Here is a 20,332-nt window from a genome sequence, read left to right as displayed (position 1 = left end):
TTGGGTAGGATGGTATGGTTAGTTGGTATATGGTGCAATCGGCGGATGTGTCGCATCGTGATTGAGTTGAAGAAAAGCAAAGGAAAGGAAGGTTAATCAACAAGAAGACAGGACGAACAGTTAGAAAAGTATCAACACCACATCGAGAGATCCATAAGTGAATGAGGTATTAATATCTCAGTTAAAAAACATTCTCAACCCTCATATCGTCATTTGCATAGTATATATAATGATACAACTGTTCTCGATCTTTCACATCGGATCGTACATCATCTGTTCATATTCACTTGGATGTTTTTTTTTTTTTGATTTGTGTATTGAAATGCATACATTCGCATCTTCTTCAACGTGAACATAGATGACAGGTTTAATGCATTTTGAACATGCGCCACTGAATTCATAAAAAAGTAACAACGTCTGATCGTCTTGTACATCTTCTTGATCAACCTAAATCCAATGATACTACGATTTCCTCTTCATCTCACTCAATGAAAAGTCATCTCCAATATCCTCTCATAATCCTCTACTACACTCTCATAAGTCTTCGCCAAGGCCTCTTTCCTCTCTTCAAGTATCATTTGCGATAACATCTCCTATGAAGGAGTATCACCCCAAATTAGCTTCTCCTCCGAGTTCGGTTCTTCCATTTAAGGAAAGAAAGAAACTTACATAGTTGAATCTATACAATCTAGCTTTCACATGTAACCTATACTTCCTCAACTCTTTCTCATCTTTCAAATCCAACTCTTTCAATAATAACATTTCCAATAACCTGTCGAACTGTCTTTGCGCGATTTTATATTTCCTCCTTATCTCACTTTCCCATTTAACCCTCTCTGATCGACTCGACTCATCACTTGGTCCTATCCCCATGGAGAACTTTGGATCATCCAGTATACCTTTAGAGACTAAGAATCTGAGATCGTTTCGATCACGTAGATCTTCGAATGCTTCGGCTGGATCTTCAACGGTAAGTTCGGCTACTTCTGAACGGGATAACATCTGGGAGAAGAGGGTGGAATATAATTTGGCTGAACATGATATCAGCTCAAGGTACATCCAAAAAGAATGTTGATTGAGCAGGTACGACACATTGGACTGAAGCTTAACTCACATCCATGTCCTTGATTCTGATAGGGAGGTAAAATGACAAATTGACTTAATCTCAACCTAACTTGATCTGGATAACACCAAAATGGGTAGACCGATACGTATCCTACGAAATGATATGTCCATATGTCGGAGTCCGTTGCGGGTCGTTTACGTTTTTCGTATAATGTTATAAACTCCCATGAATCTTCATCTTCCTATCCATCATCATCACCATCATAACATCTGAAATCAGCTCGAATAGACTTGACTCTTCAAGAAATGTTATTTGAGGTAGAGGCTCGCGGAGAGAAGGAGAAACTCACATGAACGTAACTTCCTCCCTCGATGAAAAGTAATATGAATAATTGCATCCTCCTGTGGTACTCTCTGAACCCAGGGGTATTCCATGTTGCCTAAACCAATTGTCAGTTAATTCGAAATCAGCAAACCGGATCCGCGATCGCCTCTGACAGTAGTCTAAAGCTAGCTCACCTTGTACATCTCAAACACTACAGCATTCTCATCATCCTCTTTCAACTCCTCACCGTTACTGACCTTTCCTTTTCCTTTTCCCTTGGATTTGCTAGATGTAGCAGCTGGTCTAACGTATGATCCAATCTTTTCACCTAGAGGTTTGAACTCCGATGCATCTTTCTCCACCAGTTTGCTAAAATCTATTTCCGATTTTGTATAATCGGGAGGAATGAATTTGTATAAAGTCCCTTCAATCTCATCTGATGGTGTTGCTGGGGAGTTGAGCTTGGAATCGTACGTTACAGATAGGTATTGACGTAATGACCCCGAAGCGAATTTTAACTACACCCAGCAAGAACTCTGATATGAGCTTCCTCATTATGAACCAGTTCATTGACTGGTGATGAGGAGTAGTGATTGAGACACTTTTGCCTCACCTGTATATCCAACCCTTTATACCCAAAAATCTTCTCGTGTTCTCCGAATATAGGGTATGTGAATGTCGGATGGAATGGTTCGATGGCTCGTTTCTCCTGAGCATGAAGTACATCTTCGTCTTCCGGATCCCGGACTATGTTATAGTTGAAAGGTCAATATCAGCAAATCAGCTTCATTTGAATACCATACTTGTCGAAAGAGGAAGGAAGGGAAGGGTATTGACATATCAATTGACAGATCCCACTCACCCAACTGGAGGCTCAGAGCCTCGTTGGAGTCGCTCAACCATTCAGCTAGATCTTCGGACATCTTGTAGTGGTTTGAGATATCGGTGTCTGTAAGGTAATGAGTGATGGTTGATTTTCAGAGTGGAAAACCAGAACATTACTGGAATTCACCTTATCAAGATCAGAAGGGCTCAACATGACAACGCGTATAACGCGTGTTGATAGGCCTGCGAGTTCATCCGCCCCAACAGGCTTCCTACTGTCCGTGGGTTTCGAATCTCGCATGCCTATCTTTCTTACCCTTAAAAAAGCCACGGTGACGTTTCGAGGGACAGTGTCGCATCGCATAGTAAAAGATTCGGCACACTCACACCTCACACTCACTCTGCAGGTGGTTACCTACCCCATATCTCACTGTTGCCAGATACCTATACTCCTTCTCTTCCCGATCGTATAGCCTGTAAATATCTCACAGTCACCTCATACCACTCCACACAGCTCTCATCAGCTACTTGCTCACAACACGACTATCTCGACTCTTTACCCCGCAATCTCAGTTGCCATTGCTAAAGTCGACTTTCCATCTTTCCTCTCACTTCTGACAACGAAATCCCGTCTTTCTCGCTGCTCAAGTCAAGATACTCAACTGTATTGACTGAAGACAATCGAAGTCCCTTCCGCCGATAACATAAACACACAGTTCCATCTCGTTCCCCCTGTCTCCGCTCTGGCACGACTTGCAATACACCCTTCAAAAATGTCAATGGACGGTGATCTCATCGCTCTCGTCAACAAACTCCAGGACACCTTCAATGCCATCGGCGGGGATGCCGTCGATCTACCTCAAATAGTAGTCGTGGGATCTCAGTCATCTGGTAAATCATCCGTTCTTGAAACCATAGTCGGTAGAGACTTTTTACCAAGGGGACAAGGTATAGTGACAAGACGACCATTGGTACTTCAATTGATCCACACACCCGACTCATCTTCTTCTTCGACTTCTGGCCTTTCTCCCTCTGCACACAACAACACCAATAATAGTTCATCGTCAATCAGAAGATCACCTAGAATTGGTTCGACGGACGATGGAAACAATGGTTACTTGCCTAATCTCGAACATACCCCTACTGCCGGTGCAGGTATAATGAGACCCGGTGGAAGACAGATGAACGAATATGGCAATGTCACCTATGCGGAATTCTTACATATTAATAGACGATTCACGGACTTCGAGGAGATAAGGAAGGAAATCGAGAATGAAACGTATAGAGTTGCAGGCCAAAATAAGGTATGTTACACCAGTCCAGCTGTCTTTTTACTGCATAAATCTATATGGAACAAGCTGATCGATGTCGGTGGGAATAGGGAGTGTCTAAGCTACCAATCAACTTGAAGATCTACGGTCCAGGTGTACTCAACCTTACACTGGTCGATCTACCAGGTCTGACAAAGGTTCCCGTGGGAGATCAACCTACAGATATTGAAAGGCAAATCAAGAACCTTGTACTTGATTATATCTCCAAGCCCAATGCGTAAGTTAACTTTGTTCAGAGCTTGCCAGCAATCTCACTAAGCTGATATATTCATTCTTTTGACAGTGTTATCCTCGCCGTCTCACCAGCCAACGTCGACCTAGCCAATTCTGATGCCCTCAAATTAGCTCGTTCGGTTGACCCTCGTGGTCTAAGGACTCTAGGTGTTCTGACGAAACTTGATTTGATGGATGCTGGAACCAACGCTTTGGATATTCTCACAGGCAGAACCTACCCTCTCAAACTTGGTTTCGTTGGAGTGGTCAATAGAAGTCAACAGGATATTATGCAAGATCTACCTATGGATGATGCGAGACAGAAAGAAGAGGATTTCTTCAAGACTCATCCAGTTTATCGAAACATCGCTCATAGGTGTGGTACGAAATACCTAGCGAAGACTCTTAACGCCGTAAGTATTTAAGACCGACAATTTACGTTGCTACTTAGGCTGATTGTTCATATATAGGTATTGATGACCCATATAAGGGAGAAACTACCTGACATGAAAGCTCGTCTAAACACTTTGATGGGTCAAACCCAACAAGAATTAAACGCTTTTGGAGATGCTACATTCTTAGGTGAACAGCACCGAGTGAGTTGGCTACAAGGTGATGGGTGATCTGGAGACTGACGCATGGCTGCCTGTCGAATAGGGCTCTTTGATCCTTAAACTGATGACCGAATTCTCGAAAGATTTCGTCTCCTCCATTGACGGTACTTCCTTAGAGATTTCTACCAAAGAGTTATCAGGTGGAGCACGAATCTATTACATCTTCAATGAAGTCTTCGGTCATGCTTTGACTACCATCGACCCAGCCCATAACTTGTCATTGACGGACATTCGAACCGCCATAAGAAACTCTACTGGACCTAGACCAAGTTTGTTTGTCCCTGAAGTAGCTTTTGACTTGCTGGTCAAGCCGCAGATCAAATTGTTAGAACCGCCAAGTTTGAGATGTGTAGAATTGGTTTATGAGGAATTGATGAAGATCTGCCATAATTGTACTAGTCCTGTAAGCCTTGTCTTTTTCCTTTCCTTTGCCTGGGTGGGATCATAAGCTCACAAACTCGCATGATTAGGAATTGCAACGGTTCCCTCGGTTACTCACCCAACTTATCGAAGTTGTATCCGAGCTGTTGAGAGAACGACTGGGTCCCACTTCCGACTATGTATCTAGTTTGATCTCGATTCAGGCCGCTTACATCAATACCAACCACCCCGATTTCATCGCTGGTTCAGCGGCTATTGCGAGAGAAGGTCAACAACAGTCATCCCAGATGGCAAGGGTGAGCTCTAAGTCGATCATGATATTGGCCTGCGCTGATTCAACCTTGTAGATACCCTCACAGGCCAGCTCACCAGACGACGAAGATGAGTCAGTCTCTTCTGACGGAGCAGGCTCAGCCCCACCTAACGGAGCGCCCCTGAACAACCTTCATCCTCGTTCGGCATCCACTTCAGTACCCGATATTCGAAGACCATCAGTCGCAACCAAAGGAAATGTTGCGAGTGAATTATCGAAAACTCGCCGACATGAACGTACGGCCTCTGGATCAAATACCATTTCACCTAATGCTATCCCTCAACCTCATATGGCCAATACCATCGGCGGAGGGATCTCACCCCATGGTGCAGGTGCTAAACAATCTTTCCTGAACTACTTCCTGGGAGGTCCGAATGGCTTAGACGAACCCCGACCTTCATCCGCTCCTGCCACCGAAAGACACCATCATCAACAATCTCGAATCTCCAACAATTCGAGTAAACAGTCTCAGTCACAGTCGAAAGATCTGCTACCTGATTTGAGTACTGGTAGAAGACCTGGAAATCTGAGATCTGGCTTTGGGATGGATACCAGTTCGACTTATGATATGAAATCTTTGGGTAAACATCTGGAAGCTGTGAGTGGGGTTTTTGACTTCTCCTTTCATTGCATCGTGTTCCTGTACGGAGTATTACTATGATTGAATAGCTTGATTTGCTGATGACATGTCATGTTATCCTTAGAACTCGCCCGATCATCCATTACAATTGACAGCAAGGGAAGAGATGGAAACTACCTTGATCCGATCTTTGATCGCTAGTTATTTCAGTATCACCCGACAGACTATACAAGATTTAGTACCGAAATCCATCATGCATCTATTGGTGGGTCTTGTTTTGCTCTCCTTCTCTGATGACCCGTGCTGACGTATTTCGGTATCACGTTCTCTAGGTGAACTTTTCTCGAGATGCGATTCAACAACGATTAGTCACTCAATTATACAAACCTGATTTATTCGCTGAATTGCTATTTGAAGATGAAGCGCTTGTATCTGAACGTACGAGGATCAAAGCTTTGTTGGACGCTTATAAGGAGGCTTTCAAGGTGTTAAGTGAGGTTAGTTTGAAATCGACGTGATACTCGTATATATGAAAAGGTAGATAGATCTCCATTGTCATGTATTTTTTTGGTTCATATGAGTGGTTATTCACTCTGTTCTTTATGCTTGTTACGTCGATCAACGTTGTATTGCCATATCCGGTAATATCGACCACAACAAGGTGTAAACAAAAACTCTAATTGCAGGCTAACAAAAAGATCCCAAGATCCACTCTTCTGGGTCATACACAAGTTACAAGATTGCCTCATTTCATGTGGGATTGATCTCGCATACATACTTTCCATACCCACTTGTATCACTACTGTAGATTGAGATTTTCTATATCTCGGTGATACTCCTGGGAGTGTCTGTTGTTACGGACTTCAAATGGAAGGGACCTCTTCTTCACTTCGACTTTAGTCCGACTTTTGCTCCTTTCACCAGGTTCTCAAGGACGTAGACATAGATACACGATACACGTAACTACACAAACTATCAAGCTCTTGAATCAACACCATACAATCGCAGTCGAATCTCATCGGTGGTGAATCGCCAAGATGATGACGATCCATCGGATCAACCGACCCTGGATCTTATTCACCTTACTATTCGTATCGCTCTTACTCCTCTTCGCGCCATTTACCCATCATGGTTCAGGTAATAGGGAAAGACTGAAAGGTGTCATTGAGAGTGTCAGAGGAAAAGGAAAGGGCGGAGAAGCGGTGGTCGTGTTGGAAGATAGTGAGAGTCATTGGGATGAGGCTGATAAGATGAGGTGAGTTCGGTTTCGAATTCGAATTAGTGTATCACGATATGATGTGGAAGAAGAGTGCTACACATAGGTCATGAAGTGTCGACGTTGGAGTATGATTTGCTGATTTTGAGATTTCTTAGGGAATGGGAATTCAACAGAGCGTTACAGTACGAAGGTGAGTAAACATCAAAACCAAACAGAAAAGATGGAAGTGGTACAGCGAGTATGCTGATGATGAATTGACAGGTACTGGATCGAGGATACAGGCATTTATAGATAAAGCTCGTTCTGGTCAACCATTCACTGTTTCCGTGATAGGAGGAAGTGGTGAGTTCGCAATTACTTAACCTCGTCATCTCTCTAGTCTGGATGGTTTGTACTGATAAGTCGTTGACGGCGTAGTATCAAAAGGAAGAGGTCTAACACCACCACCAGACCACCCACGCCACCAGTCTCATAAACGTCCACGTCAAGGAGAAGAGCAAGCTAAAAATAATGCCAATATCGACTTGACAGAAGTACCTTCGTCCGCCCCTCCAAAACAAACACAAATGGGAGCTACGACGTTATACTCTAAAGAAAATCTGCATGTCATGATCTTCGATTGGCTAAATTCGACTTTCCCAAATCCGAAGAATATGTTCGTTAACGGTGCTCAAGGTGGAGTAGGTGCTGGGTATTTCGGTTGGTGTTTCAGTGAGTTCACTATTTCAAAATTTCTTCCCGAATCTCCAATATGATCGATTGGAGAACGGATAGCTGATAAAATGTTGCTGATATAATTGTTCAGAGGAACATATACCGGAAGATTCAGATCTGATATTGGTCGAACAAGGTATAAATGATCTGTTAGATATGGAAGTCATAAGTTTTTATGAACATCTGTTGAGAGGTTTACTGGAATTACCTAATAAACCCGCTGTCATCAATGTTGAGTGAGTTTATTCTCCCTTGCTTTTCTATTCATCTAGATGATGTGATTACGTCGCATGTTAACTAATCCTTGATCCATTGACTGTAGAACGTTCACAACCCTTTTCCCTTCCCTTCTTTCCTCTTCGGCATTCCATCAAGGAGTTTTGAATTTCTACGACGTACCGTCTATAGCCATTCGAGATGTGATCTTACCTCGATTACTGGCTGATCCAGATAAACAGATGCCAAGATGGTTCAGAACGGGAGATGATGTCACGCTGAAAGATCCAAAGGCTAAAGAATATGGCGGTGTAGCCGTGGACGTCATGCATGTGAGTTGCCTGATTTCCCTAGCCATCATATGATTCATAGGAGAAGAAAGGCCTGCTGAGCTGTGTTTTGCCCACATAGATCTCAGCAAGAGGACACGCATTAGCAGCTGGACTGGTCATTAGATATCTCCAAGATCAGATAGAACGTTCAGCTCCGCCATCTTACTTCAGGAAAGCTCTGAGTCGGTTCGCATCGAGTTATATCAAGAAACCGCCTTTACGTATACTGGATGTTCCTTCGGTGAGTAATAGAGCTACATATGTCAAACGGTGAAAATGAAATTATTGACTTTGTGATTCACACCAATTCCATCCATTTTTAGACCTCACTCACCGGCCAATTCAACCCTTTCCAACGTGATCCAATGCATGTTCCCGTATGTCGCTCGGAAAACTCTCCAAGACTGCATGGCAAAGTTTCCAGTGCGGAGGATGATGTTTCAGAAGGGTACGGACAGGGATTACAGCTTGCTGATGGATCTCATGGTTGGTGGGTGTTTATGCTTTTCTTCTCGTCTTTACATCGATGCTGATGATCCGAGTCTGCATCCGCAATAGGACACAATGGTCTTGGGCAGAAAAACGATATTTGATATCGAGGGAACCTGGTTCCATAGCGATATTCGACTTTATCATTTCCCCTCCGTCGAAAGAAGTTGAAGAATCGAAAGAATCGTTATTGTTGGCTGAATCTGATCCGATCGAACAATCGCTCATCGAAAACGACAATGGGGAATTCGAAGTTGAAGCTGAAAATGTTACTGAGAATGAAAGCGATAGTGTAGAAGAGTCAGAAGAGGAAAAAGGTAGAGATAGATTCAAACCTATTGCATTGAGCTCAAGACCCGGTGGTCCATTCAACTTACACGCAGATGAACATGAACAAGTGTCCGGGTCGAACACGAAATCAAAAAGAAGAAGGTCACGCCGGCGTAAACCTTCCTCATCTACTTCCAACAAGATAATTACGAATGGGACCATAGCGTCTACAGTCGAAAGCGAGATCTTAGATTCGGACAAGGAATCCAGGAGGTTCATATCGTCACCTAACAAGAGGCAAAATAGGGGATCAGGAGGATCAATCTTGATAGGATATCAAAGAAGTGCTAAATTGGGATTGGGGAGTGTATGGTGTTGGGTAGATGATGATAGGATACAAGGTACACAGGTGGATGGTTGGTGGAAATTGGATAAGAGAAATATGGGAATGTAAGTTTTCTCCCGGACATACGCCAACTCTCGCTCTCGTTGAGTTGATACTGACGTTGATGTTGGTTGATCATTTAGGGTCAAGGAAATTGCATCAGGTTTACAACCTGGTAAACATACTTTGCATTGCGAATTGTTGAAAGAAACTTTAGATCCTTCGGGTGGGAATGAATTTAGATTGTTTGCTGTGATGCATGATTAGAGGGGCTAAAGTACTGGACTGTACTTTGAATAGAAGCTGGTAGATTCAATGATCCCATTATTTTCTCATATCGCAACGATTGATTGATTGTTTGATTGCTTGTACATACCTATCAATGGACGATATATACCGTAAATACCATCTTCATCAGTCAATTAGTCAATTAGATACATACGTTGTTGTATACATAATCATGTTTTCATCAGGGTATATATATATACATTATATGCAAGGTATACTCGTCTTGTTTCAAAAAGCTATGCTGAATTAATCACTTCCAACATTCTGCAACCCTGATACCAACCATCTTGACGATTTCACCAACTCTCACAACCTGTTCTTTCGCTTTATATAATTCCACTCCATCACCTGACTTCACCATCATATACTTTTGAGACAGCTCATCGCGCTGTTGAGTTTCTCCACGAAGCTCGTAGATCATCGCTAGAAGAGAAATGCCTTCCAGGATCAAAGAGCGAGATCCTAAGTTTGTTGATACTTCAACTGAATGTTGGATATGTAGAATTGCTTCATCTAGATACGTGACATGTAAGAAGCGAGTAAGGCAAAAGAATCAACAAATTATATTCGACAGTTTGTTTGAGGTGACAAACTTACCTAGTAAATCCTCGGAATCATCATCTAAGGCTACATCCAATTTGGCTTTACCCAAACACATTGATCCTCTAGCTATACATTCTAGATCATCTCCTCCTGATATCTGTTGATCCCAACAGACAAACAAACAACTATCAGCCCCCGTTGGATCACGCTTGGCTTGATGAGATCGAAAGTGACGAACCTGATCCCATACAATCTCAATCTCCCTAATAGTCTTCGAAGCCATTCCCATTCCCTCCATGCTCAGTAACACCTCGCAAAGCACGACTACCCCAAACCTATATAATGCCCATAAACCCAATTCGCTGGTCAACTGGACAGCCGATAAAATATCAGGTAAGATCATATGACTTGGTGCATTTGCCAATTGTAATTTCTCGACTTTCTTAAACAAGTCTTTTATATGTTCTTGAATCAATGTTATTCCTTTAGAAGGTGCTTGTTCGTCGATAAGGTTAAGGGTTATGGATTCTGGATGTCCTGTTTCTCTACTTGGTCCGCCGACACCTTGTCGTTGAGAATACGCCGAGGGGGGTTGTAATGAGGATATGTGGGATAGCAAAATATCATCACCGCTAATTTATTCAAATTGTCAACTTCAGTATTTCCCATTATCCATTTTCACGATTGAACGAATTATGATGAAAGACCACTCACTGCATCTTCGCTTTTCGCTCAAGTACAGTCCAAACTACTTTCGACCATCTGTGATATGATTGTATTGACATGCCTTGTAAAACGGATATATCAAGTAAGATAGCTAATGCTGAATCGTACTCTGCTCTTTCAACGGCCTTATAATTTATTCCCAATCATCAGCTTCCCTCGCGAGCGTGGATACGCAACATAATGACTCACTCTCTGGGCCTTGGATAATATCACGGTCAATCTCCCGTCGTTCCACGGAGACAGGTCGTCCAAAGCTAGATCTTCGTGAAACTCCGCTAACACGCTGGAACCTATCAGATCAACCAGGTCAGGGATAGTTGTTACACATGAGGCAGTGGGAAGGGTAAACTTACCCAGCATTCCCCATAATCCAGATTGAGTAGCATTCCAAGCTGCCATATCCAGCTTTTGACCTGTTCTCCATACTTTACTGATCTTTCGCTCTTCGTCTGTTGTTGACGGTTCAGTAGATAATTCTTTACCTAATGAAGAATGTATGCGACGGAATGCAACATGCACAGGTTCACCCTATCCCACATAACAACAAATATCGGTTTAGACAGTGATCGCTCAAGTGAGTAGTAGGAAACTTACTAAATCTAAAGCTGATTTGACAGACCAAAGTTGATCCATCGGGGTCTGCCCATCCGGCAGTCGACTGGTAGATATTGGATTTTGTCGTATACGTATTGTCTCGGACGGTGTGAACGCTACAGAACAAGTCTCATGCTTGATCCTCTGTGCTAGACTATAATCCATGATTTGTCTGTCAGCTATACCAAGAGGCAACTTTGTTGTGTGCTTGTGACTTACCTCAGACAATGCTGTAAGCAAGCTTTATCACCTGCTGTTCTAGCTACTCGTATAGCTTCGTCAATTGCCTGGCGACCCACAAACAATCTGTCAGCTCAACGTTGCATTGAGGTAGCGAGAAATGACTCGCGGACTGTGCCGATTCCATCCCACCGGTAGAATACTGGAAAGTAGCTATGTTCAATAAAGCATGTTGATGTTGGCCTCTCCCAGCGGAGGGGAACTGATAATCGTAGAACCGCCTGAGTGAAGCTAGGGCATTGGAGTAGTCTCCTGAAGCGTTGGAAGACTGATAGCTATAGCCAGCCGTCGAGAGTCAGCGTGACATGGTATCATATGATTCATGCAAAAATGACTTACTCTTGCATCGCTTTTATCCTCTTATCCAGCGTATCTTCCATTCCTGATCTCCCTGCAGGATGCCTCGGCTTAGCTTTCTCTATCACATCAGGATAGCCGACTCACTATCCAAAGACCATATACCGGCATGTACAGAGGTACCTGCATTCGGAAGTCCACACCATTTCGCTATCTCCCGTGAGAGATGGGTCGTCTCGTCGAATGAGAGTTTACGAAGGGTGTTGAGCAGGTTACGGGAGAATATTCCCAGCGGAGAATGACGTTCCTACGGCATGGATAAGCTATGCAAGTGGCTGAACGACTCAGTGATAGCTTACTATAGGCTCTGGCAGCTCTGTAGGCTGGATACTATCATATCAGCTTCCAAAACGAGCATCTACCAGCTGAACTCACCTCATCATCGTCCGCATAATTCAGCCTATCCCGTAGTTCCTTCTCCAGTCCTGTTTTCACGGTCAGCCCTGACTGTTCCCAGTGTCCTTGCAAGACCAATCCTCACTATCCAAGAATGTGCATCCCTCTGCAACATCTTTAAATTTATCCCCCTACGAATTCATCAAACTACATCAGCTCAGAATACTTTGTCACCGTTTTGTAACGATTGACTTACAAAAGCAGTCATCCAGTTACTATACTTCTCAGCATCTTCGAATTCCTCCTGCACTTTTTGACCCCTACTTCTCTTCTTGTTATTCCTCTTTAATATCTCTGTGGTCTCCTTCCTCACAAGTGGATCAAGTTCGTCTCGAAGTGAAACGAAAGTTGCAGGTTGACTTCCTACCTGAGGGTCGTATTATACCGATCAGCTGTTTTGCACGTATTTTTGAAACCATAGGTCAGCAATCTTACCTCTAGTATCTCCCTAGCTAATATCCTGAGGACGTCCGCTACGAAGCCATGCGAGTATACCGGAACAGGTTGACAATCATCGTTCAGAGGGAATACGCGATCTATGATCCAAGCCAAGGCAATATGTAATGGTAATTGGGGTTCGGTAAGCTGTCGACTTTGACTTGAGTAGATCTTGGACCTCTTCCTTGGTGATGACATGCTTCTATGCTCTGCTGACCTGATGCCTGTGGAAGAATGCTGGTTTGAGGTATGATGATAATGAACGATGCAAAAGTCAACAACAATGAAATGAAAGACGGTCGCGTGGTGGTCGGTGGTCAGTATGACGTTGTTCATCATCCAAAAACATCAAACAACACTTGGAAATTCAACATTCATTCCAGTTCATCTCTTACTCTTCTTCTTGCCACCGTAGCATATACATTTTAAGGAAGACTGACTAGCAATCCTTCAACATATGAGCACCGCTGGATGAGCTCAAAGATACTCCGACTTACAGTCCACCGACATCTTGTGCGGACAATGTCGCAGCACAATCACAATCACAATCATCAACCAGCACCGAGCGGCGGTACCAGCTCACACAAATCGCATTCACATCCACGTCCAATATCTCACAGTCATCATCACGATCAGCGCCATGCAGAAGAATCTGTCGATGTGGAAGAAGCAGCGACGAGAAGACGATTGAAGGGCAAGCAGAAAGCGGATTCGAGTCATACGCCCAATACGAACGTAGCGAGTCCAAAGCAAGGTACTGGCACACCTGATGAACCGCTCTCTGCAATGTTGGATGAAGCTTTACATACCTCCTTATCCCCACCTCGATCTCCAGCTTCCTTGCCATCAAGTGTAGATTCTACATTCGATGGAAAACTCTCTACGATAGCTGAACCACCTTTGGCTCACCATCATGCGCCTGTTCGACCCCATGCTCCTCCGAGATTACTCTCCCAACTCACCCGATCTACTTTGCCTACATCAAGTTTAACATTCGAGTATCAGAACAGACAGAGGAACGCTTCAGGTAGTATACCGAGGGAAGGAGAATCATCGACAGCGTGGCAAAGGTCCAGTCCAACCACTGCAATATGCGATGAACCATTTCCAGATTTAGATCCTACCACTGGGTTACCCATTAATCAATCTCGACATCGAAGAGACTCATCTTCCTCGGATGCTCCATCTTTACATCTTCAAAGGACTATAACGGGACTGTTGAATACCCCACCTCGGAAATCAATCGAATCCAACAGTCTCATACCGTCCATGCCATCATTACCGAATTTAAACCTTTCGTTACCTAGAGTATCATTGCCTTCTGCTCCTTCTTTAGACTTCAAGAGGAATTTATCGACTAGCGGCACGCAGGAAGATTGGTCGAGCTGGGCAACGGGATGGTGGAGTGGGAATAAAGGAAGGGTAGATGAGATGATGAGTGAGGAAGATAGGGCCGATACGGTTGAGGAGGAGAAAGAGAAATTGAGGAAGAAATGTGAGTGAATCTGACCTGAAAACCCGATATTGTTCTTGCAATGCTGAATCGTGGTGTGTCTACGTATAGACAAATCTCCTCAGAATCCTGTAGTCTTCTGCCATGGCTTGTTAGGCTTTGACTACCTCGGTAAGCTTTTACTTCACCAACCACCGTTAGGCTGACTTGAGCTGACGAATCACATCACAGGACCTGCAAATCTACCAACGTATGTGCTTCTGTAAAGTTCTTTTAGAGATTCTGCCCACTAATTTCCCCTGTAGATTGCAGATATCGCACTGGCGAGGTATAAGAGAAGTACTAGAATCTAATGGAACGGAAGTGCTTATTGCTAGAGTGCCAGCTACTTCATCTATCAAGGATCGAGCGAAGATATTGGAAGAAGTGATCTCTGAGAAGTATCCTGGTAGAGAGGTCAACTTGGTAGGACACAGTATGGTAAGTGAGAACGACCCTGAACTAGCTAGACCCTAGAGATCCCACCTCAACCATATCGAATGCTAATCCATGGATCTGGTGTTAGGGAGGATTGGATTGTCGATACCTCATCTCTGAGCTAAAACCCAAAGCCTTTCGACCAATATCCCTCACGACCATCTCCACGCCACATCGAGGATCTCCCTTTGCAGATTACGTTATCGACAATGTTATAGGGAGAGATCGTCTACCTACTATGTTATCGTTGATTGAGACATTGAGATTACCGCATACAGGAGATGGGACTGCCTTCTCAGCGCTGGGGACTCATGCGATGAAAGAGTTCAATGCTCAGGTGCTGGATAGGGAAGATGTCAGTTATTATTCTTGGGGTGCGAGTGTCGAACCAGGTCTATTCGATACTTTCCGTTGGCCGCATAGTGTGATTTTAGCTAAAGAAGGTCCGAACGATGGGTTGGTTTCGGTACACAGTGCGATGTGGGGTGAATATAGAGGAACATTGGTAGGAGTAAATCATTTGGATTTGTAAGTTGCTTTTCATTATGTCTTCGTTTAAGTTCACTAAGCTGACAGATTTGTCGATGTGAATAGAGTCGGCTGGGTCAATACAGTTAGATATACACTAGCTGGATGGACAGGTAAACCAATTGCTTTTAAACCAGCTACGTTCTATCTCGAAGTGGTGAGTATGATCTCCTTATCGATATCTGCAAGCAGCGTGGATAATGACTGATCGGCTGTGACATGGGTGATGCAGGCCGATTATTTAGCTGAACAAGGATTCTGATGAGTGTATGTGAGGATAGGATATCAAGCATGAGCAGATATAATCAGACAAGTGACTTGATCATAGTACACGATGCATAGCATGAAACAGTATCGTTCCATGTGCTCAGTCGACCCCACAAAATGTCGAAGCGGAAACGGAGAAGCAGAATGTGAACAGACCCGCAACAGTCCTATTGTGTTATATTTCGTGACCTATATTGTATACACAGCATATGAGTAGCCTTGTTCACCTATACCAATCCTTCACAGACTGCTTGGGATACCTAATGCCAGATAACCATGTGTCCGTGCGTCTCAGGCACAGGTGAGTCGTTATCTTCCTCCACTTCCGCTGGGAGGTACGTACGAGTAGTCGACCAATTCCCATGCACAGACTCTATTCCCTTCCCGGGCTGTATGAGTACCTCGGAAGATGAAAAGCATATGGTGGAAAGGGATGGCCTCAAGGAGACTGGCACCGACTGATCGCACTCAAGCAGAATGTCAAGTGGCCGCATTGAGGATCAAGATCACCATCATCTGGCGAACAATGACATCGGCGAGGTGATCCGGTATATGTGAGTAAATATCTATATGTGGATGCAAGACATGGAGATCTGGTTGGCTGACTAAAGCTATACAATAGCCCCATCCGGGGTGGGGAAGGCTCAGGAGGAAGATCACATATCCAAACAAACGATCATAATGCTATTCATGGGGAATACATAATTGATCCGCCAAGGAGATCAAACCGAGTGTGAGTGAGACAGCATAGTCCGCGATGTGTGAACACTGATATGAGCTCTGAGCTCAGATCTAAACCTACTCGGCGATACTCGGAATATGCTGTGCATCTTGTGGCGAGTACGGCCCAAGCAGAATGCAAGAAGCGGAAGAGAACCCCCTCAGCTTATATAGAAACTTCCAACACCCTTCCTTCGACCGAAATCCAACATGACGTTGGTCAGCGATCAAGTCCGCTCTCCTCTCCCCCTCAATACTCAGAACATAACCTGATCACCTCGAAGGGACGTCAACGTCGAAGGATCATGACCTCCACCAAAGTTGCAGATAGTAAACCACCCAGGACTTCATATTCCGGATGGTCGTGTCACAAAGCCCCACCCGATATCTTATCGTTACTTCGATTCGATCGTCCCCCGGAACTCCTCACTTTACCTTCGGCATCGGCTGTAGAGGAGAGTTATCAAGAAGCACAAGCTAGTCAATCCGGTCACCCAAATGGTGGAGTCAAGTCTCGCCTGACCAGGAGAAGACCCATTCAGAGGGAAAGGGAACAGGCAGGTCTGTCTGTCCGTGATCGAGTCGTAGTCACAGCGAAGAAAGATGGATTAAAAAGGAAAGCAACCGAAAATAATCAAGATGAGGTACAGATCCTACCTTTACCTCAAACGTCTTTTCAACCTTATCTGCAGATAGGCAACGGCATTGCATCAAGCAGATTCTGTAAGGTCTTGAGAATTTTAGCTGGTCTACAGGATTCCAGATCAAGGAGAGCAGAGGTATTACCGCAACCTAGGAATAGACCTCCTGTTTGGGCAGAGGTAAGTATTGACACTATTTCTGAGCTCTCGATAAGGCTATTTAGGTTCTGACCTCTGTCCACAGTCTCGACAAGAGCTATGTGAAGCTTTGCCGTACTATCGAAGTTTCCAATCTGGTTTATACATGCATAAGAAAGTGGCCAATGGATATCTTCTAGAAGCTTTCCCAGCTCCGTCAGTCATCAGATACTCTGGCTTTCTCTAGAAGACTCGCTGATTTTTCGTTCTGCTGATATGACAGGAGAGATATCTGGGCACATAAAGGAAAAGTCATCATATCCCACGGGTCAGCTTCGTCTTCCACCGTCAAAGCGGGCATCACTGTCAAGCTGATATTATATGTTGACTGGGATAGGGGTGGACAATGTATACGAAGGTTTAAATCGGATGGTACGCCAGGTCCAGCAACTCTACAAGCCGATCAATCTCGTTCGGACGCCAGAGTCGATACACTTCTTCTAGCTCATGAGAGGAGGATACCGATCGTGTTGATTGCTGGAAGGGGATACGAGGGGTTACCGTGGGAGTTGGATTGTGCCTATGTCATATTGGGATGGTAAGTATATACACCATCATAATCATATATTCCTTTCAACCTGTTGGATTGTCGGTCTCTGTATTGGCTTATGATCGAGCATCTTCGACCAATTCGAAGAGTCACTGATTCCCCTGATGTATATGTATAGGTATTGGATATCCCTCACTTGGGTCGAAGCTGAATGGCCACCTCTGGGTATGAGCCCGCCAAAGGAGAGAGGCTATTTTCATCGAGTGAAAATACGATTCGATTGGGTCGAGAGCCAGGGCAAACCATGGTGGATCAATTCGAATTATTTCACGAATATCCCGGATGCTGTCAATATCGCTGTACCACATACTGATACTTGGAAGAAATGGTCAAGAGAAAGTTCACCATTGACGCCTTTACCCAGCGAAGGGGATGGAATTTCGTATAAGGATATCCGAGACGATGTCAACCTACCAAAAGATGGACCATGTTGTAATAAAGAGAACAGGACGAATGATGATTTGTGTACACCGAAGAAGATGGACGTCTCATCTTTACTGAATCCTACTGGTCTGCCAACTCCTCCACATAGTTCTCCCAAAAGGCCAAATCACCTGAGCTCTTCGACACCACCTTCGCCCTGTTCGTCAACAACACATCGCCAGTTTTGGCCAGGGGACCAGTTTCTGTCAACCGCCCAACCGCTTTCGACGTTTACAGAACATTCGCTCAATCACTCTCAATTCCCTGCCCCGACGACTTGCACATCATGTCATCGACCTATCGTACGGATATACCAAGAAGGTTTAGTCTGCTTTCAACCGCAATGTCAAGCTTTCTTCATGCTTGACTCCCCCATCGGTTTTCTACCTATCCCACCTGGATTCTCCTTATCTTACGATGAAGATTTTCTCAAACCTCGCGGTACACCTCCTGAAGTCATGATTCCATATAGTGTAGTTCCGCAGGAACCGGTCAGAGTGGTCCCTGAGACGGAAGAGATGGAAGGTGAAGTTGGAGGAAGGACCTTATGGAGAGGTGAGCCTACAATTCGAAGAAAGAGGTTCGGTCTCTTGGCTTACTTGTTGGGATGTGTAGGCTGGGTATGTAGGAGATGCGGGAGAGCGAATTGTAGATATAGATGGGAAGTATGGGTGGGTCCATGAACACGAGCAAGAGATACTTACGAGAGAGTCGAGGTTGATGATGATGAGATTTAGGAATGTCGGAATTGCGGAAATACTTTGGCACCCGTTGATCCATCTCGGATCATCGTCAAAAAGGATCTTCCTCATATCCCGCCCTCGTTTTTAGGGGATAGTAAGATCGATCCGTCTTCTGGGATAACATCGAATATGAAATGGATAAGTGAGATTGGCGGTGTTTGTATGGTATATAAACTGCCCTATGCGTGAGTCGCAGGCTCAGGAATGGGAAATTTACTGTTTGAGATAAGAAGAAATTGATGACAGAAATCATATAGAGGCAAGGTGTATCATCTCATTCAACCTGATTGTCACCTTGCCGATGATCTTCTGCAAGATTACCAAAAAGCTGCCAATGAAGGGGGATGGTTCCAGCGAAGGCCTCTAAAAGGGGTGAGTACAGTATACAAATCACCTCTGTCATTATGGCTACAGGACACATTCTCATGCTGAAACGAAATCTCGACTGTATCTCGTGACGATCGACTTTAGACATCAGGTAAGGACCATTCCAGAAATAATGCATTAGCAGATTCTGAAGTTTCCTTTATTAGTCAAAGGTCAATTTCTCGCTCAGCATTTCGCAGTGAATTTCGGTGCTGCATACAAATATCAGGTCGATACGTTATCTTACCCATTTGAGGAATCGCCCGAATGCGTGACTAGATCGTTGGACTTGTGAGTGAAATGTGATGTACCGTGAATCTCCTGACAGCGAAACGAATGAAGCTAACACAGCTGGATCACTCCTGATTTCTAATTAGGATAAATGATAGAGTGAGAATGATATTAGACGAAGAGATAGCATTCAACGAAATTCTCAGTGTGATGTATAGAGAAGGTCAGAAGATGAGCTGGCACGATGATGGAGAGGCAGGTAAGTCAATTACCAAAATAAAGTTTAGCTCGTTTTTATTTACAGGCTCCCCTTTTCTTTCTTGTATTTTATTTGATTGCAGGCCTCGGTCCCGTCGTTTCGTCTTTATCATTGGGTAATCAAGCGATCATGTCCTTCCGACTCAAAACACCTCGAGTGAACCTTAATCAAACGTATTATAACGGGATGGCAGATAGGGAAAGTAAGAAGATATCACCTACTGCTTTGAGTTTCACTCTTTCTCACGGTGTGAGTACGATCTTCATAACATATCACCCATAGATCGCATGACCGGACAGTGGCTGCCACTGCTGATGCGAACTCGCCTGCTTTACCTTAGGACATAATGATAATGCAAGGAAGTGATATACAGAAGAAATACGATCATAAAGTCATCCCGATGGGGTTCAGGATAGCTTCAACTGCTAGAGTTATAGGTTTGCCGTAGGTCTAAGTGTGATTGTAAGTGACAGGGTGATGTCGATTGTTTATGCATGTGTATATATCTTACAACATTACATTCTATTACAGCAAGCATGGTATTGTATACTTTCCGTGCTGTCGGTATCATTCTATTTTCCAATAAAATTTCATGTTGTCCCAATAAATTGTATGCTGAGAG

General features: G+C 44.0%; 6 protein-coding genes across 6 annotated transcripts; 4 read left to right on the top strand and 2 right to left on the bottom strand.

Moving 5' to 3' along the window:
- Window positions 1-485: 485 nt before the first annotated feature.
- On the bottom strand, window positions 486-2,313 carry V865_007008 (histone acetyltransferase type B catalytic subunit; the record flags this gene model as incomplete). The annotated part of the gene is made up of 7 exons (XM_066230764.1): window positions 486-593; window positions 670-1,031; window positions 1,115-1,307; window positions 1,416-1,505; window positions 1,585-1,908; window positions 2,004-2,137; window positions 2,253-2,313. 7 exons carry the CDS (start codon window positions 2,311-2,313, stop codon window positions 486-488), a joined length of 1,272 nt encoding a protein of 423 aa, XP_066086861.1.
- A 675-nt stretch (window positions 2,314-2,988) lies between these two features.
- V865_007007 (uncharacterized protein) lies at window positions 2,989-6,165 on the top strand (the record flags this gene model as incomplete). Its single annotated transcript, XM_066230763.1, has 9 exons — window positions 2,989-3,519; window positions 3,597-3,763; window positions 3,830-4,172; window positions 4,230-4,355; window positions 4,417-4,776; window positions 4,844-5,050; window positions 5,102-5,665; window positions 5,772-5,912; window positions 5,980-6,165. 9 exons carry the CDS (start codon window positions 2,989-2,991, stop codon window positions 6,163-6,165), a joined length of 2,625 nt encoding a protein of 874 aa, XP_066086860.1.
- Window positions 6,166-6,684: 519 nt separating this feature from the next.
- V865_007006 (uncharacterized protein) lies at window positions 6,685-9,539 on the top strand (the record flags this gene model as incomplete). Its single annotated transcript, XM_066230762.1, has 10 exons — window positions 6,685-6,902; window positions 7,022-7,056; window positions 7,128-7,208; window positions 7,284-7,577; window positions 7,672-7,816; window positions 7,903-8,128; window positions 8,208-8,369; window positions 8,452-8,618; window positions 8,687-9,337; window positions 9,416-9,539. The coding sequence occupies 10 exons, from the start codon at window positions 6,685-6,687 to the stop codon at window positions 9,537-9,539; spliced, it is 2,103 nt and encodes a 700-aa protein (XP_066086859.1).
- Window positions 9,540-9,810: 271 nt separating this feature from the next.
- On the bottom strand, window positions 9,811-13,052 carry V865_007005 (uncharacterized protein; the record flags this gene model as incomplete). The annotated part of the gene is made up of 16 exons (XM_066230761.1): window positions 9,811-10,073; window positions 10,158-10,260; window positions 10,342-10,735; window positions 10,818-10,954; window positions 11,019-11,119; window positions 11,183-11,357; window positions 11,424-11,577; window positions 11,643-11,710; window positions 11,773-11,938; window positions 12,003-12,054; window positions 12,108-12,267; window positions 12,320-12,343; window positions 12,396-12,445; window positions 12,502-12,547; window positions 12,613-12,783; window positions 12,852-13,052. 16 exons carry the CDS (start codon window positions 13,050-13,052, stop codon window positions 9,811-9,813), a joined length of 2,265 nt encoding a protein of 754 aa, XP_066086858.1.
- A 324-nt stretch (window positions 13,053-13,376) lies between these two features.
- On the top strand, window positions 13,377-15,574 carry V865_007004 (uncharacterized protein; the record flags this gene model as incomplete). Its single annotated transcript, XM_066230760.1, has 7 exons — window positions 13,377-14,349; window positions 14,419-14,478; window positions 14,539-14,557; window positions 14,613-14,787; window positions 14,873-15,312; window positions 15,379-15,469; window positions 15,545-15,574. 7 exons carry the CDS (start codon window positions 13,377-13,379, stop codon window positions 15,572-15,574), a joined length of 1,788 nt encoding a protein of 595 aa, XP_066086857.1.
- Window positions 15,575-16,056: 482 nt separating this feature from the next.
- V865_007003 (uncharacterized protein) lies at window positions 16,057-20,158 on the top strand (the record flags this gene model as incomplete). Its single annotated transcript, XM_066230759.1, has 14 exons — window positions 16,057-16,133; window positions 16,202-16,312; window positions 16,370-17,120; window positions 17,185-17,294; window positions 17,362-17,406; window positions 17,476-17,676; window positions 17,807-18,666; window positions 18,727-18,782; window positions 18,849-19,039; window positions 19,112-19,226; window positions 19,363-19,511; window positions 19,598-19,710; window positions 19,793-19,959; window positions 20,051-20,158. The coding sequence occupies 14 exons, from the start codon at window positions 16,057-16,059 to the stop codon at window positions 20,156-20,158; spliced, it is 3,054 nt and encodes a 1,017-aa protein (XP_066086856.1).
- Window positions 20,159-20,332: the final 174 nt, after the last annotated feature.

This window comes from Kwoniella europaea, chromosome 2 (genome assembly GCF_036810445.1).
Source record: "Kwoniella europaea PYCC6329 chromosome 2, complete sequence".
In the NCBI taxonomy this organism is placed as follows: Eukaryota; Fungi; Basidiomycota; class Tremellomycetes; order Tremellales; family Cryptococcaceae; genus Kwoniella; species Kwoniella europaea.
Note: the sequence above shows the minus strand (reverse complement) of the source record. Positions and strands in the feature narration are given on the sequence as shown.